This window comes from Protopterus annectens, chromosome 17.part0 (genome assembly GCF_019279795.1).
Source record: "Protopterus annectens isolate FY-2018-M chromosome 17.part0, PAN1.0, whole genome shotgun sequence".
Classification (NCBI taxonomy): domain Eukaryota; kingdom Metazoa; phylum Chordata; order Ceratodontiformes; family Protopteridae; genus Protopterus; species Protopterus annectens.
The window spans coordinates 378698668-378717664 of NC_056751.1; the positions used below are offsets into that span (position 1 = coordinate 378698668).

Below are 18997 nucleotides of genomic sequence, written 5' to 3' on the forward strand. Positions count from 1 at the left end.
TCTAATTTCAGGAATTTAAACAGGGACCTCTGGTTAACCCTATTTGCAGATAACTATAAACTGGGAAGATGGAAAGAAAAGGACATACATATCATAATACTGATAGAAATGTGAGGCGCAATCCGAACATTCACCTTCCACAGTGCACAGTCCAAACATTCATCTTACACAGTGCTCTTTGGTTGACAATCAATGCAGCACTGTGCATGCGCAGTGGCAACCATCACTCAACCCACACCTGAAGCCTGTGAAAGCCACTCAACCAAGAGAAACAAGTCAACATGCACCTGGGAGAACAAAAAAAAAAAACTGACACCACACCACCTTCCCGACCAAGATGAGCACCCGACCCGAACAATAAACCCAGTGCACCCCATGCCTCCAAACAGCAACCCTCAACATCAACCGTCCAAATGGCAAAATCCAGAAGGTCAAACAAGAAAATCCACCGTCCACAAGAAGCAAAGGAAATCTGCATGCCAGCTGATCCACTGCCAACACCCCCCACAAGATGATAACAACACAAAAAACACAACTAAGCAAGACAGCATGCCGGTACCCCAATGCTCCACTTCAACCGCTCCAACCCGCACAAAATCCAGCACAACTCTCTTGCATCCTCCACCCCAACTGCTCAAATCACCACCACTCTATCCATCACTAGGCAAAACATGCACCACCCATTTTTCTTGCATACCCCACACAAGCAAGCTACCATCTCTATTGTCCCATCCGATCCTGGAAAAGCAAAATCCAGCCCTGTAAAAAGCCAGCGAAAGTGCCAGCCAAACAGAAAAGCCTCAACCCATACTGGGGCTCTTTTAAAGTTAACAAATGCAACACTTCTGGGCAGCAACAGCCCTAAACTGCTTTAAAACACCACACCACTGGACCAACCTCACCATCAGTAAAATCTTTTCCGAAGTACCATAAGTAGTGACTTTGCCTCTGCACGTACAGTGCACACCAACCACCACCGCACATGTGTGGCAATGGTCAGACCGACCAGCACAGAGCCTGTAAAACCATTCAGGGCTTCACCGAGGAAACACCCCAATTGACCAATGCAGGCTGACCTCGCCAAGAATCCCATGCAAAGCACACAAAACCACCACCAAAGAACCGAGAACCCCATCGCCAAACAAACAAACAGGCGATGGAATTGCATTGCCAATATAACATTTCCATTATCCCTTCACAGAAGCCCGACAGCGAAAGCACACATGCCAACCCCCCCCCCACGAGGCACCCCATGAAAGCAGTCAAATAACGACTCACCACCTGTGCGACAAACACCAACATAACGCTACTGGCAAGATGAATCATAAGGCAAATCGGGACCTGACGTGAAGACAACTGAGAGAACGCCCCCTTGTACACTGCAACACAACCCTGACAACTACCACCACAGAAAACAGCCTAAATTACCACCAAGCGGGCTTTGCATGACTCAGACCTACAATATTAACCTTATTGACCCTACTATAATGTGAAAAAAAAATGTTTATACATCTATAACAGCTACTCACCTCCACCACCTGCCCACCATTATTACCAAGGCCTACCTTACCCCAGTATACCTAGGTCGTCTCAGACACGAACATGCCGTCTAGCAAGTTCATGCCAAAATGTGACAGCTTTAACCCACCTACACTAGACTAAACCTCTTAAGCCCCTCCCCTTCATTATCTCACTTCCTTCCAACCACCCCTGCCTCCACTTAACCCTTCCACCTCCCCAACCCACTTAACTCCCCTTAATATTAACCTACCCCTCCCATGAAGATGTCCCGGGACAACTTAGTTTGTTCCAAACTTCATTTAGCTTTCTAAAACATGCTCACCACTCAGTTCATACAAAATGGCAAAAGCATGTTTGAAATATTGAGGTTGAAGAGAAGGAAATCCGACTAAGGTTTCATTACTGAATTTTATGGCTGTCACTCTGCATTCTGTGCTTTAAAATATAAGCAAATTAATATGTTGCACTAAAATAATCTATATAGCCACAGCCACAACACAAGAGTAATTTGTACTTGAAAGCAGAATCCCTAAAAGGCTTTCAGCAATCTGTGTGCACTTTTATGTTGCAGTTATCTTTTCATGGTCATTTTTATATGGAGTGCCTTTATTTGCTTTGTATGTTTGACATTTTTTCCCTATTGTTGAGCTGCTTATGCTGTATGTTTTACGATGTCATCATATTATACTGTTGTTTTCATGTCATGTAATAGATCACTGGATTTTAAACCCTGCCTCCTAATTCAAATGTGTAGCTCCACAAAATATTTGTCAGTATTTTTATTTCCTCTAGTTTAAACTTTGCTAACAGTTGAAGTTGTAATTATATATGTTGTCTTTTTACTGTTACAATGACATGCACGCACTCTCTTATTTTTATTCTATCTTTGAAAATGTTGAGTTTAGTAAAGCCAATGCTAGAAGTGCTGACAACTCCCATCCAGTTTAGGAAAGTCTTGAGAGATTAGATGGTCAGTAAGTGGGACTGCATTATTTGCTGTCACTGTGTGATATAGTTGTAGCACTGCTTTCTCTGAATTTCTGAGCTACTTCATGTTTTCAAATGAAAGTTTCATAATGCTGAATAAAATCTCACTCATTCCAAGTGTCTAAATATCATCACTGTGCAGACATTTATACTTGTTTAGCAGTAAATAATATATTTATGTTTATATGCATATCTCAAGGAGGGTCCACATAGTAGCATGGTGGAACAGCATTTCACAGGACACAAATCCTGAAACACACGCACTGCATGGCCAAAATAAACAAAAACAAAAAAAGACTTGGATGTATTAAGTCTGAAATCACCATAATCACCATTTCTTGGAATATTCACTTTTCTCAGTGGTATGGTGATCTTGCAGTTACTATCTATAGGTTTGTGGGGGCCTCCCCCAACACACACGCATACACTGGTGGATGCACGTGGTTTGCCAACTGGGGAAAAAGAAAAACTTAAAGGAAAAGAACAGTCTTCAAGATTCACTCTTCTCCTATATTTCTGGGTTTTTTTTTGTCTCTGCACTCTGCATTTTGAGTGGTGAACTTTCAAAAGAGAGCCAAGAAAGTGTGATCTCTCTTTATGGCAAAGTACAAATATGTGCCATATTAATATGGTAATAACCTGAGCTAGAGCGAGCATCTGTGGTACTTTATGGTCTCAAACAAAGACTTGCATAATGCTGCAAAACTTGTTTGCAGATATTTATACTTGTGCAGTAATAAAATATGCATATATGCACAAATATATTATTGTGATTATTTCAGGCATTATCCAGTTAAACATATTTTGGAACAGCATTTCGTATGCCTAGTTACCAGAGAGGTCTGGAATGGCTCCTCAGACAAGTAGTGTAGTTTGTACCAGAGAAAATGTAGGTGATTTATCAGGAATTTTATGGTATTATTTGATATGTTAGCTATATTAATAACTTGAACCATGTTTGTTTGTCTTTTCGGCTTTTCCCGGTTAGGGTTTGCCACAGCGGAACTCCAGTCCGCTAATGATTGGCAGTCGATTTTTATGGAGCCGAGTTGCCAGCCCAATGCCCAACCTTCAGCGTGTGTAAATGGTACTCCATGATATCAATTTAATGCATACATAATGCTGCAAAAGTTGTCATTGATACCTACTGTCTTCCAACTACAAATCTGACCATATTTATATTTGTTTAGTAATGCCATATGCATATTTGTCTAGCAATAAACCCGGGGAATTACAGACCCATAAGCTTGACCAGCCTATTCTGTAAGACAATGGAATGTATCATTATAGGCCTAATAAATAATGACATTGGCAATCTCCAAACTCTGGATCTTACCCAATTCAGCTTCATCAAGGGCAGATCCTGCCTGTTAAATCTGGTGGTCTTCTTTGAAAATGTGACCAGGCCATTGATGAGGGCAAATCTGTGCACACAGCATACATCGACTTGGGAAAAAGCTTTCAACACAATCCCATATTCAGGCATTCCTAATAAACTTAGCAAACTGAATGTAAACCCCTTTGTTGTAAGATGGGTTGCCAACTGGCTCACAAACCGGACATACACACTCAATGTGTGTGGCTCCACATCAACCAGCAGACCTGTTACAAGCAGCGTGCCACAGGGGTCAGTGCTGGGCCCCCTGCTGTTTGTTATACACTTTGCAGAAGTTCAGGTAAAAACTAAGGGGTTGTGGCTGACCAAGTTTGCAGACTACTGCAAATTAAGTGCAGTCATCCCCAAATGATGTTGGTATACTCCAGGAGGGTCTCATGCAGACCAATGGCTGGTGTATTAGTCACCATCTCAAACTGAATGCAAAGAAATGCATCATCATTCCCTTTGATGCAAACAATGTCCCTTCACACTCAAATCAACCACAATACAATAAGTACCCACAAAATCATAAGGGACTTGGTATTACCAGTTGACTGCAACCTTAACTTTGACCATGTGTCTACTGTTGTAACGAAGGCTTTCTAGGTAGCACAATGGATTAGTAAAGACATCGCCTCGAGAGCAATAGAGTTTATAACCCCTCTATATTCAGCACTAATCTGGCCCATAATTGAGTATAATGCCCCATTCTGCATGTACTGTACAAAGCACCAGCAGCAACTGGAGAGACCTCAAAGGTTTCTAACAAAGATGATCAGGGTGCTCCAGCATGTGCCTTAGACAGACCAACTAAAGTTACTGCCGCTGTTCTCCGTATCATATAGACTTCTTAGGGGAGAATTGTGCCTCACCTGCAGAGCAATCCAAGGCATAAAACCTAATGAACTTGCTGCATATCAGTAAATTAAACAGGACTAGGGCTACCCATTCAAGCACCCTGAATATGGCCTGCAAATTAAATAGGACCTGCTGGAGGGACAGATTTATCTCCCAGTGTGACTGCCACATATTTGGAACAGGCTTACCAGCTCATGTGGAACAGAGCACCTCTGTGACACTGTTCAAGAGGAACTTGGATGAGTGGATGGGGCACCATTAATTCTTACCAGGAATAGCACCCACAAACCTCCTGGACATGGGCAGTCATCACTAAATGCAATCTTGGGTATTGACTAGCATTTTCATGGTATCACATTGGGATGAAATGGCTAGGTTTAAAATGACCTCTGGGTCGATAGCCTAGTAATCCCCTATTTTCCTATGAATAGATTTCTATTTCTTAGGCATTGTCCACTCAGACAAATTGTAGTATGGCATCTCACATGTCCAGTCACCATAAAGATAAGTGGCACCTTAGACAAGTGGGTACTCTGTACCAGAAAAATTCTGGATTCTTTTCCAGAAATATGATTGCCATATGTTAATTATATTAATAATTTAAACCACTAGGTATTTATTTGGTACTCAGTGGTACCAAATGAAAACATACATAATGCCGAAAAAACATTGCACTTCATTGGTGTCAAACTAACACTGCTTTGCAGATATTCACAGTTATTTGCCAATTAAATATGAAAACATGCACACCATTCAAAATTATGCAAATTTCTCAAAACAGGGTGATATATACAAAGCTGCTTTACAGGGAAATGAACAAGTCTGTGAAAACAAAAGTCAGACAGGTAGTAGGGGGTTCTATACTGTTATAATATTTGTATGCATCATTTTTACATATCAGATTAGTGGTTTTATTTAAAATTGACATTAGGTCTGGCTGGCATATTAATATCAGCATTGTGAAGAGGAGTATGTCTGGAGTAACTTGTGTATTTTAAATTTTTTTTGTAACTCTTACAATTTTTGAGATGTATAACTTTATTTATAGGTAGGTTGGAAAACTGCAGTCTCATAATTTTAGCTCAGGCAAAAGCTGTCCTGACAGGAACTCTGCAGGTTTTAGGAGGTGTGAAATTCCACTCAGGCTGGTTGTGAAAGAGTTAAAAGATGATTTCTCTTTGCAGAAATATAAACACATAATCTCCTTGTTTAATATATATTTTGAGATTATTTCTATTATGCTAAACTAGATAAAACAGTTGCCTCTTTCTTTCTTTAAAGAAAAATTGTATCATGAGAAACAACATTGCTGAAACATCTTTGAATTAAGTGCTGAGATTGAAAGAGGCAGTGAAGTTTTTCCCAGTCTAGAACTACTGCATAGAATTAATGCAGTATCACCTATCTAATTGTGTATAAAACATAATGTCATGGGCAGGGTGTGATGACAAGAGATTTCAGGTTATCTTAGTTGTGTGTGTATATCGCCAATAATCTAGAAAAAATATGTATATTAACTAAAGATGCACCATTTTGTAATGCTTAATTGCTTTATTTGTATCGCATTTTGTTTCTGGTTAACTTATCAGTACATAAATAAAATAAATGTATGGTTCGCTTGTATGTTTCATAAATAAAAAGTTGCCCTGAGAGCGATAATCCGCTTTAGACATAATGCAGCTTTCTGTGTCACATGATGCTGTTACCTTACTTAGGGGAGATTCTGTTCTATCATGTTTATTTCCTTTTTTGTGATAATTCTGGGCACTGTTAATAACTTTTCTGTTTTAATACATTTCTTTCTTTTTGATAATTAGGGCACTTTAAAGTCTTGCTTTATCATGTTACTCTCTGTTTTTTTTTTGTTTGTTTTTGATAATTAAGGGCACTTGTTTCCTAATTGTGCTACTGATTAACATGTTCATGGCACAGAGGAAAGAGGAATGCATCACTACCGCATGGGATAGTTGCAATGCAGGAAAAAGAAAACCAATAGTCATACTTTCAGAGCTTTCTCATACTTAAACTGTTGTTCAAACAAACTGTCTCAAATAAGACTGATTAAATAATAATATACTTATAAAAAGTTATCCTAAAATTAAATTTACAACTATTGCACTTGTTTGGTTCTCTTTAAAAAGACAGCCATTTTTGTGCAAAAAAAAAAAAAGTAAACAATTAAGTAAGTTAGTAGTTTGGAAAAAGTGTTTTACCACACTTGTTGATAAATAGTTTTGTTTTATATTCTTAAATCAGAGATCAAATGCACTTACTAATGTTTAGTATAGAGTTTGAAACCTCATTTTGAAACTGGAATTTCATTTATTTTTAGGTCGCCAGCAGTCATGGGCTTCCTTGGAGCAGTGCTCAAACTCGCCATTTCCAGGTAGGCATTTAATTTAGGTCACACTGTATTTATTTTATTTAGCTCACCAGTTTTGTGCCCTTAGCATTGTATTAGTGGTACTCTAACATTTCGTATCAAGAGGAATCTTAATGCTAAGTCATCTTTAGTACAGCAGTGATCACAATGCTTAAGCTTCACACTTTCTAAATGTTTAGGTAACAGTCTGGGGACATGTCATTCAAGAGTACATTTTGAAAAAGACACTTCTTCAAGTCGCCATCCTTTAGTAATTCCGTTATTAGCAGCTGGATTGATCATACATTACATGTGTACACCGTTTGTTATACCTACTATGTTTTGCTTGAAATGCTTTTAAATTACTTTATTATAACTGTACACCTTTACAATAAACAGATTTAAGACCTTTATACATGTGACTTGTATTATCAGTATGTGGTGATTTTGACTTCTTAGCTTCATGTACTATTTCTCATGTCTTCACTTATTTCCTATTCAGTGTGTCAGGGCAGTTGGAGGCTTGAAACAGAGATCTGGTCTAAGACCTAGATGTTTGACATCTCAAGGCACAGATGCACACTTAGGTGTAACTCTGTACATACTTCTAGAAGCAGTTTATAATTATTACTTCAACTACCAACATGTCTGGGGGGGTTGGTAGGGGGACAGGGAGATCATGTCAAAACTCGCATTGACAAAGGGCGAACATAGCACCACTACAAAGGAGACACTAGAGCTGGTAATCAACCAGTATGAAGCAAAGCCCCTAACTAATGCACTTGTGTATTACCATTTCAGTCGCAGGTAAATATCCATAAAATGGTTAGCTGCATTGCATTTTTCTTATAGGAGCAAATCAGCAGCTGAGAAGTTTGATGTACACTGATGGAACATAAAGGAGTTCAAGCATTGCATTTATGCTTCAGCTAAACATCTTAAGAATCTAAACCATAAATTTTCTGTTGCCACACACCACACACAGTACTTAGCCGATGAGAATGAAATACATTTAGATGTTAAAGATCAGGTTATGGTAGTTTGAGTAGTAATTTAGATCTCTTGCAGTTATTTAACACTGTGGAAATTTAGGTCAGCATTTTCATTTTCTGTGCTGTTATCTGTAAGTGTTATATTCCATCTAAAGGCAAATCTCACATGGCTCTGTCATCATCCAGATTTGTTAACTTGTAGTAATCAACAGTAGTCTGACTATTTGTTAGGCTGTTGGTGTTTATTTTTAGTAATGGTAAATCTTATGCATTTTTTTCAGCCTGTAAAGATGGCATTTTAAATTCAGTTTGCATTTCAAGCGTACTTCCAGATGTGATTATCTTTTCTCACAGCACAATATTCTGGCTTTGTTGGTATGTTTATGAATAAGAAAGGATGATGTTTATATGCTTGTTAAATGGCTGTACGAGTACAGTGAACATTCAGAAATAGTTATTTAGATAACTTGTACTGTGAGAGACATGGAAGTCAAATTCTTATTTGCTTCAGATATGGCTTCTCATATAAGTAACTTGTACTGAAAGTCTGACTACATACTGTAGGTTAACAGTAGAATGTCAGGGTAAACATTGCCTTTTGCATGGAAAATACATCAAATTGCCCATTATACTGAAGCAAAGGTTAGACAGTTTTGTGATAAACTATTGACCCAGACTGGGGATGGGAAAACTAGTGGCCGGTTGGAGTGGGGGATTTGTGTGTGTGTGTGTGTGTGTGTGTGTGTGTGTGTGTGTGTGTGTGTGTGTGTGTGTGTGTGTGCACTCAAGTATATTGTAGCATTTTGTATTAGCAAAAAAATAATGTCTTTTAACAATTCTACATGTTAAATCAAATGTATCTACAAGGAGAAAAACAAAAAAGTTAATCTTTCTGTCAAAATGTGAGGACTAACAGACACAGAAAAATTATTATTCCAGTTCACTTTTCCACAGTCCTCAATGAATATAAAATGTTTTAGCCAGCACAAAACCGTGTTTAAAAAGTTCACTCTCCTTATCTTAGCAAGCTGTTTTCCATTTCTGGCTTCAAGGATATCTCCCAAGCATTGAGTGCATGTGAAGAAGTCATACATGCATCATTTCCACATTACAGGGGCTGCTTGTAAGTTATATTTATTACATTTGCTACTGTTGCAATTGCCAGTATCTGGCTAGTGTATAACTAACTAAATACCTAACGTTTAAATAGACATATGCTCTGGAATCATATTAAAATATTTCTGAATTCAGTCTTTGTAAGCATGTATTGGACTGGAAGTCCAACAGCTTGTTAATCTAAGGTTCACAAAAATTGTTTTCAGTGAGGTGGGACAAAATGGGGCCTTGTCAAGGAAGGATAACTTCCATTAATACAAACAAAGGAGATTGACTTTTTATACGCACTGTGCATATAGGTATGTATGTATGTGCGTGCATGTGCATGCATGTATAAATAGATCGTTCACCACTTCAGTAAAGGAAGTGTTCATTCCCAAATACAGAATGACTGCTGATCTGATTTTATGCATGAGGGTACCTGAGTCATAGCTATGAGACTGCTGTCTGCATGCAGGGTCTACACAACCCGGCACTCATTGTTGAAAATGCTGCTTTTTAATTTCAATAAATATTTTTTATTGCAAAAGAGTTAATTTGGGGTTAAATGAAATGTCTGTTAATGCCACACCATTTTCCAAAACCAGTACATTTTATTGTGTTTGTTTTATATTTTTACCACATCGCATAATTTTCTTTAGATTTGTATTATTTTATTAGCATTTCTGAAACTACAGAAATGTTTTGACTGTACCTCTGTGCAGTTCTGGAATACATAACTATTTTGTATTGATGAGATGCATGCTAGTTTGTTCCAATGTACCATTTATTTATAAATTGTTAAACTAACTGTGCTGGCATGACTGTGACAGAGAATGTTGCTAGCTATGTGGGAGAAGTTCAGAAAGCTGAAGGACATTTTGTTTGTAACTTGCAGTGCCATTTTCACTTCTTAAAGTAAATGATATTTATAGAGCAAGTCTCTCATTATCGTGATGTTCAACTTACTCCCCCCATAACACCAATGATTCTGAACATTCTTTATAAGTAAATTGCAGTATTTTTCACCATAATTTCTCTAAATGGAATGTTTTAAAAATGTATTTGTAATGTACAATGCTATTTTGGTCCATCAGTAAAGACCGAATGAATTGCCAAATGCCATGCTTTGTAGTCTAACATCTGTCAAGCCTTATTCTGCCTGTTAGCTTCCCTTCCACTTCTGCTACTTTTTCAAGGCAATCTCAAATCAGTTTCTGTTGAATCCTTTTGTCTTCTGAAAATCTTCATAGTGATACCTTATTTGGCTGCAGTACTGACCTGTCTGACATACACTACTACTTTTTCTTTCAGCTGCTCCTATTAGGGGTTGCCACAGCGGATCATCTGTTTCCATTTCTTCCTGTCCTCTGCATCTTGCTCTGTCAGACCTACCACCTGCATGTTCTCTCTCACCACATCCATAAACCTTATCTTAGGCCTTCCTCTTTTCCTCTTACCTGGCAGCTCCAGCCTTAGCATCCTTTTCCCAATATACCCAGCATCCCTCTTCAGCACATGTCCAAACCAACGCAGTCTCGCCTCTCTGGCTTTGTCTCCAAACAATCCAACCTGGGCTGACCCTCTAATATACTTATTCTTAATCCTGTCTACCCTCATCACACCCAGTGCAAATCTTAACATCTTTAACTCCACATCCAGCTCTGACTCCTTCCTTTCTGTCAGTGCCACTGACTCCAACTGTATAACATAGCTGGTCTCACTACCCTCTTGTAGACCTTCCTTTTCACTATTACTGGTACCAGTCTGTCACAAATCACTCCTGACACACTTCTCCACCCACTCCACCCTGACTGCACTCTCTTCTTCACCTCTCTTCCACAGTTGCCATTACTCTGAACTGTTGATCCCAAGTATTTAAACTCATCCACCTTCGCCAACTCTACTCCCTGCATCCTCACCATTCCTCTATCCTCCCTCTCATTCACACACATATATTCTGTCTTAGTCCTGCTGACCTTCATTCCTCTCCTCTCTAGAGCCTATCTCCACCTCTCCAGGGTCTCCTCAACCTGTTCCCTACTCTCACTACAGATCACAATGTCATCTGCAAACATCATAGTCCACGGGGACTCCTGTCTGATCTCGTCTGTCAACCTGTCCATCACCACTGCAAATAAGAAAGGGCTCAGAGCTGATCCTTGATGTAATCCCACCTCCACCTTAAACACATCTGTCACTCCCACTGCAGATCTCACCGCTGTCATACTACCCTTGTACATACCTGTACCACTTTTACATACTTCTCTGCCACTCCCGACTTCCTCATACAATACAGTACCACAACTCCTCTCTAGGCACCCTGTCATGTGCTTTCTCTAAGTCCACAAAGACACAATGCAACTCCTTCTGACCTTCTCTGTACTTCTCCATCAACACTCTCAGAGCAAACATCGCATCTGAAGTGCCCTTTCCTGGCATGAAACCATACTGCTGATCACTAATCATCACCTCCCTTCTTAATCTAGCTTCTACTACTCTTTCCCATAATTTCATGCTATGACTGATCAATTTTAAACCTCTGTAGTTACTACAGCTCTGCACATCACCCTTGTTCTTAAAAATTAGTACCAAAACACTTTTTCTCCACTCCTTAGGCATTATCTTACTTTCCAAGATTTCATTAAATAATCTAGTTAAAAATTCCACTACCATTTCTCCTAGACACCTCCAAACTTCCACAAGTATGTCATCTGGACCAACAGCCTTTCCTTTCTTCATCCACTTCATTGCTATCCTTACTTCCTCCTTGCTAATCCGTTGCACTTTTTGATTCACTATCCCCACATCATCCAACCTTCTCTCCCTCTCATTCTCTTCATTCATCAGCCCCTCAAAGTACTCTTTCCATCTGTTCAACACACTCTTTGCTTGTGAGTACATTTTCCTCATTATCCTTTATCACCCTTACCTGCTGCACATCTTTACTAGCTCGGCCCCTCTGTCTAGCCAATCTGTACAGGTCCTTTTCTCCCTCATTAGTGTCCAACCTTTCATACAACTCTTCATATGCCTTATCCTTAGCCTTCGCCACCTCTCTCTTTGTCATGCACCTCATCTCCTTATACTCCTGTCTACTTTCTTCATCTCTCTGTCCTGTCTGACCTACACTATACTCTTAAATGTTTCTTGCATAGAGTAATCCAGATTCACTGTAGGAGTATTTGATGCCACCTCTGAAAATAGATGAAGTCAGTCTGAAAGTTAAGAATGCTCAGGAGAACTGAATGTAATCAATAATCCTCACTTGAAGAAATTGGACTTGTATTTAATATGGACTATACTAGCAATAGCTAGAAAATATGTAACCAGATGGAACACCAACACAGCACCCACCATGGAGGAATTTTTATGCCTATTGAAGAAGTCTGTTTTAATGGAGATCAAAACTAAAGAACTGAGAGCGAGTCCATCCCAAGCCATTACATTGATTGACACCTTGCAATTGGAATCAGTCTCTTCGTGATAATTTAAATATAATGTATCAACATCATTGTTTTTTACATAGATCTGTTGTTATCTTAATCTATTTGTCAGGCTAAATGTAAATATTGTATATAGTTGAATAAATATGTTTTAAATCAAAATAAAAAAAAATATTTGAGTAAAAAAAAGAATGCTCAGGAGATTGGACCAGTGCATTTATGAGCAGATGTACTACGGATTACTGTACAACAGCTTGTGGGACAGCAAGATGGTTTGTACTTCCAAACTTTGCCAATGTAGCAAACCTGAGCAACAGCAAAAAGGAATATGGACTCTTCAATCCGTATTCTTTCTGAAGTGAAGACAGTGGACTGTCTCTAAAATTTTGCACCATTTGCAAACTATGCATTGGAAAAAGTCACTGACATACTGAACCAATCTCACCTCCAGGAAATCCCATTGCATCAGCTATCAGCACCAAAGTGACTGCAACTGCCATGGCCAACAGTTGCGTATTGTCTGAGGTATATTCGAGGCAAAGCACAACATATTCGAGAAGTTAGTGGCATGACTTAATATCACCCAATAATTTATCTTCTGAAATATTCATAAAGAGAACATTTTTAAAATAAGATTATAAATGGCTGTAAGAAACAAAATAAACCTTTAAGTCAAAGACACTTGTAGTGACTAATATTGTTTGAACACACTTCCTCCTACAGCAGACAGTTATAACAAGCATAAACTTATACCTCTCAGCTGTCATTACAAATGTAGAAACAGGTTTGATATATAATATTCCTTATAGGAAAACAAAACCAGTTTACCCCCACAATAATCTGTTAGCCCTTTTTATTCAGACCAAGCAGGCTCTAAATCATCTTTTTTTTAGCAGATGGGCAAGGCCCCCTGTACTCCCCACACCCCAACTACAGTTTATTTGCTAACTCTGAGAAAACGTATTCGGGACAAAGAGGTATTTCCTTACTCCCAGTACTATGCAGTCTTGCATCGTTTCAGTACAGCTGTTCAACTGAATTTTTAATTGAATAAAAACATCCTGTCTCACAGATGGCAAAATACCTATGACAAATTAACATGTTACTTTATACTTATATGAAAACATATGTGTGCACCATTAAACATGATGTGGCAATAGTAATTTGTAGCAATGGTTACTTCACCCATGGTAAGCTTGGCTGAAGAGATTGTACAACCTTTTAAACATTACAAACACTATTTTTACATGGCATTCACAAATCTTACTGATATTTTGAGACTTTCTCTGCACATACAAAATTTTCATGCATTTCATCAGACTGCCACTTTTGTGTTACTGTTTGTTTCTATTGTTATAGCGTGTTTGTGGGTTTGGACTTTTTTTGCAGCTTTAAAATGCCATCCTTATCACTGTAGTATTTTTCCCTTTGGTTAGTGTGAAGTTTTTAGGGATTTAGGTAAGGTGTCATTTTTTATATAGTTTGTTTAAAGAACTCCTGAGTAACAGATTGAATGTTAGGAACTTAAGTTTATATTCTATATTATACAGGGTTGATTTTCTTGTGGAATTATTTTTATATGTTTGTATTGGGGTTCAGTATGTTATAATGCTGTGTGATCATTTTATAGGTCTTTAGCATTCAGGGTATGGAATGATGTGTGGTAGGTGCCATGGATGTGTTATAATTGATGCTTGTTGAGTGCCATGGATGGTTTTAGCATTCCAGTGATGTAGCTGTGAGTGATGAGTGGCATGAACGTGTTTTGTGCTTGGGGGTTTGGTTGTAGGGCCACACTCTGTGATGGAAGACTTCTCTCAAGAAGATAACTGCTATATAAATACACAAGGCATGCTGTTGAAATGGATGCTAGATATGCACTGATTCTGCTATGAAATACTGAATTTCACGTTGCCGAATAACCAAAATGTTGAGGACAAATACCTTATGTAACAAAAGGGTGAATCTTCGAACTGCAAGCATTTTTTATTGAGGGCAAGCCCAGCTAAAAATTTGATGTGATGTGTGTATTGAAGGGTATTAGAACAAATTAGTTGAAGAATATTGTCCTGATATCAAAGGAGTCTGCACAGTTTTAGTGAAGGGGCAGAGGATGAACGAGATGAGGGTGGCAAAGGGCAACCATACCTAGTACCTGTAGAGATTTTTATTGGTGGTGATAGTTTAATTCTGTATAGTTTGAGTATATATATTTTTTAATTTATTTAAAACATCTAATCATCTTCTTTTGGCTTTTCCTGGTTAGGGGTCGCCACAGTGGATCATCTGTCCACTCATGACTGGCAGTGGAGTTTTACGGTGTCGAGTTGTCAGCCCGGCACCAAAGCTACCACAGAAGGCGCACTCACGCCTATGGCCAATTTAGAGTGTCCAATCCACCAACAGCATGTCTTTGGGATGTGGGAGGAAACCGGAGCACCCGGAGGAAACCCACGCGACCACAGGGAGGACATGCAGACTCCGCACAGAAGGTACCCCAGCTGAGGATTGAACCGGAGAACCTCTTGCTGTGAGGCAGCAACACTAACAGCTGCACCACCGCGGCTGCCCTATTTAAAACATCTAATAAAAGGGCATATTAAGTTAGTATTACTTGTATCCATTTTATACAAGCCTTGTTGATAAGGATTTTCAAAAAATATTGTTGCCACAAGTAGAACAGTTATCAGTTCATATATTTTTTACAGTTCAGCAATTTTGACTACAGCCTGGTAAGTTTAGCAGCACATCGTCTTAACAGTTCTTGCCAGTGACATCTTGCCAACACCTTTCCAGTACAATTTTGATTACCGATTTCAAATACTTTTAACATTCCCTTTCTACTCTTAATGAAACAGGTGTATTTCTTCTTTAGAACTTGTCAACCGTAAACTAGACCAAAAATGTATGGGTGCACTAGAACCTCTTTATCGCATCTATAGTAGTATGCTTCAGATGTGAAGATAACTTCCTCAGCCTTTGCAGGATATAAAAAAATGCTTGTGAAGGCACTTCCATGCAAACATCCTAAAGTGTTTTGACTTTGTAGTATATCATGACAGCAAACATATACTGTGTCTCATCTTTGCCTTAATTTCTTCTGCTAAAGTGTGAGGGCACTTCTGTGGGCTAGGCTTGTAAAGGCTCCAGGGCCATTAGCCTAGTACACACCTTGTTGTTGTTGTATCTTTTGGCTTTTCCTGGTTAGGGGTCGCCACAGCGGAACTCCGGTCCGCTAATGATTGGCAGTAGATTTTTACGTACCGAGTTGCCAACCCTGACACACAACCTTCAACTAAGGTACGCCCATTCACGCATGTCTCGACACAGAAGACGCTTTAGCTGAGAATCGAACAGGACAACATATTATTGTGAGGCGACAACGCTACCGCAGCACACGGCTATGAACCTATAAAAAGTTGCTTCCATTTTCTCCAAAATGCAGTCTTTTTTTCAACATTTAATCTTCTCAGTGCCTTATCTTCTCTACTTGGTAAACTTCTCATAGAGGTCCTTTCTCCTAACTTTATTCAGTAATAGCAACATCTGTGGAGGTACTTCTACTAAATGGTCATTTATTCTAACTTCATAATATGTTAATTATTCATTTAATTTTTTTGTAAATACCCAGGGATTCATACTTTTCTTTTTGCTCCAAGAGACTAAAACCATGCTCACACAACCGTTGCATTGCTCCTCCTACATTACTTTGGTCTTCCTTTCCCTCCTATGCTGTCAGCTGTTATTCTCATGTATTCTTACTTTACTTTCACCTATGAGCAACAAGCATATAATTACATTAGCCACATATCTCCTCTGTTGAGAATTTCTCATAGTTTCATTGCATATGTTAAATACTACGTTTCTCTCTCCTCTTCAAATACACAGTCCTCCTGTTGCTTACCTTTCAAGTCTCTCCATAGTTCTTGCCATCAGCTTCATAACTGCTATCAATTTTCTGTCATATTTATGACATGAAAATATTTTAGCTTTACTTTTATTGAATTATAATATATCCATGGATCAGGTACATTCCCATACCTTTGTTAATGAGTTATTCTACAACAGTTTGTTAACCCCACATCCCATGTATAATCCTGTGTTCTATTTCCAACAGACTTTTAAAAAAAATTGCTGTGAAAATGACTGTGACTCTATCAGAAATGCTTGAAATGTATATAACAATGGAGACAATGCCAAAGAAACATAAGACACTCACATTCAGTTTTCCAGCTTCAGGCTTATACTCTTCTACCTTCAACATATAATCCGTTAATGTATATATTTTAAGGCCTTATAAACTTTAATTCACCTCTCTAATGAAATGCATATTCATATTATCTATTCATCCTTTTCATGCTCTTTGATGAGACATTGTTTATTGCCACTGCACAAATTTTTACTTTATTTAGTTTTATTATCATTTCAAATTGCTTATAGTTCTCTTTGGTTGAGTCACATTATTAAAATCCTCCTTAAACAAAACTGTTCACCCAGAAATGTATACTCGTGCAAGGGTGGTTGTTTTACTAATTCAGCCAGTGGCCAAATACAAAGCAGATTACAAAGGTAACAACAGGCACCCTTGTCATTTTCCTTTGTGTCCACATAAAGGCAAAGACAAAGGCACATGTATTTTAACATGGACATTTGGGTTACCACTTCACTCATAGTGCTTGCACGATTCCCCAGCACATCCAAATATTTATAAAATTGATATTAGATATTATTACTTGATTCTGTCAGATGCCTTCTGTACATCCAATCTTCATCCCCACTGCTCATATTTTTATTTATATTTCTTATCTAACAGACCTTTACTAACCTATTTTGGAGGTTCTGTAATTTCTCTTCCTACCGCTTCATCTTTCCCTTGTACTCTCTGCTAATTTGCACCACGTGACACCATTCTTCTATTTTCAGCTTTCCTTTAAATTGTGATATGAACAAAAGGAGAAAACTAGCACACAATGAATCTGACAGCAAAATAATAAAATCAAGCAGCTTTTTTTCCAGTTTCACAGCAGCTTATTCAGTAAGTGCTTTCGTTATCAAGACTTTCTCAGACTAAATGCAATTACTTTGGAGTAATTCCCTTTTATATAAAACTCATCACTCATTAATGAAAACAATTAAACAATTACCTAAAAGGACAACTCACTTTAAAACATCAAAATGTTCATGACCCTTCACAATAAGTCCGATTTACAAACCCTTATTATACCAATGTTTAAGTTTTTTCTTTTTTTAGATATATCTTAACATTTTCTTTCTCATTTAATCCAGGTGAGTGACTTGCATTCAACTTAACTATCCAGCAGTATTCCTTCCATTTTAACTCATCTGCTGATAGTTCCATGTCAAAATTATATCCTTCGTCTATAACCATAAACTTAGGGTTACCAATACACTTCTTATTCATAAAATGTCTACCCCAGGCGTTAATATAATTTCTTTGAATAGCATATAGATGTTCTTTTATCCATTTATATAATTCTCTTGTCATACCTACATAATATGAGGTACATTCTGTACACTTAGACAGATATACAATATACTTCATCATACAAATATTTTCATTTTAAACATATATTGTCATATTATTAATACTAATTGAAATATGTCCTATATATATATATATATATATATATATATATATATATTTACAAAAACTACAATTTAGACCTTTTATCAATTTCTCTCTTTTTTCTTGTACATATTTTACCTTATCTTGAAAAACATTTTTTAGATTTTTACCTTTCTTAACAAAAACAGGCTGTTCACCAACAACTTCCTTTATTCCTGGAGAACTCATCAAATTTTTCCAGTTCTTTTTCAACAGACTTTTTATTTGTCCACCATCAATTAAATAAGGTATAACCATTCCCAAACTGTAGTCTTTATCTATATTATTTTTCTTAGTTGATTTCCTATCATTCTGAAAATCAGCTATATTTGTATGTGTTAACTATTGACATTTGCATCTTCCTAATGCTAGCTATTTCTTCTTTTTTGTTTTCTATGAATGATTCTGAGTACCCTCTAACTACAAATTTTTGACATAACATATCCCTTTCTTCTACATATTTCCTATCACAGTCAGTTAAGTCACTTATTCTCCAACTGTCCTGCTACAATATATTTAACATAACTCGGATGCATACTATTACAATCCAAATATGTATTACTTTGGACACTTTTTTAATATATTTTGGTATAAAATGTATCACCTTTTTTAAAATACCTCAACATCCAAGAAATAAATACTTGAATAACTATAATTCCAAGTAAATTTAAAATATTCACATGCAGCATTAATTTCTTGCAAGAAACATAATAACTCAGTTAAGTCACCACT

General features: G+C 37.7%; 1 protein-coding gene across 1 annotated transcript in view; it reads left to right on the forward strand.

The window, feature by feature from the left end:
• Nucleotides 1-18997, forward strand: part of KCNQ1 (potassium voltage-gated channel subfamily Q member 1) — a 2495454-nt gene that overhangs the window by 1298899 nt on the left and 1177558 nt on the right. The window contains exon 13 of the mRNA XM_044059185.1: nucleotides 7077-7130. Coding sequence (XP_043915120.1) covers nucleotides 7077-7130 — 54 coding nt within the window. The remainder of the gene's footprint in view (nucleotides 1-7076; nucleotides 7131-18997) is intronic.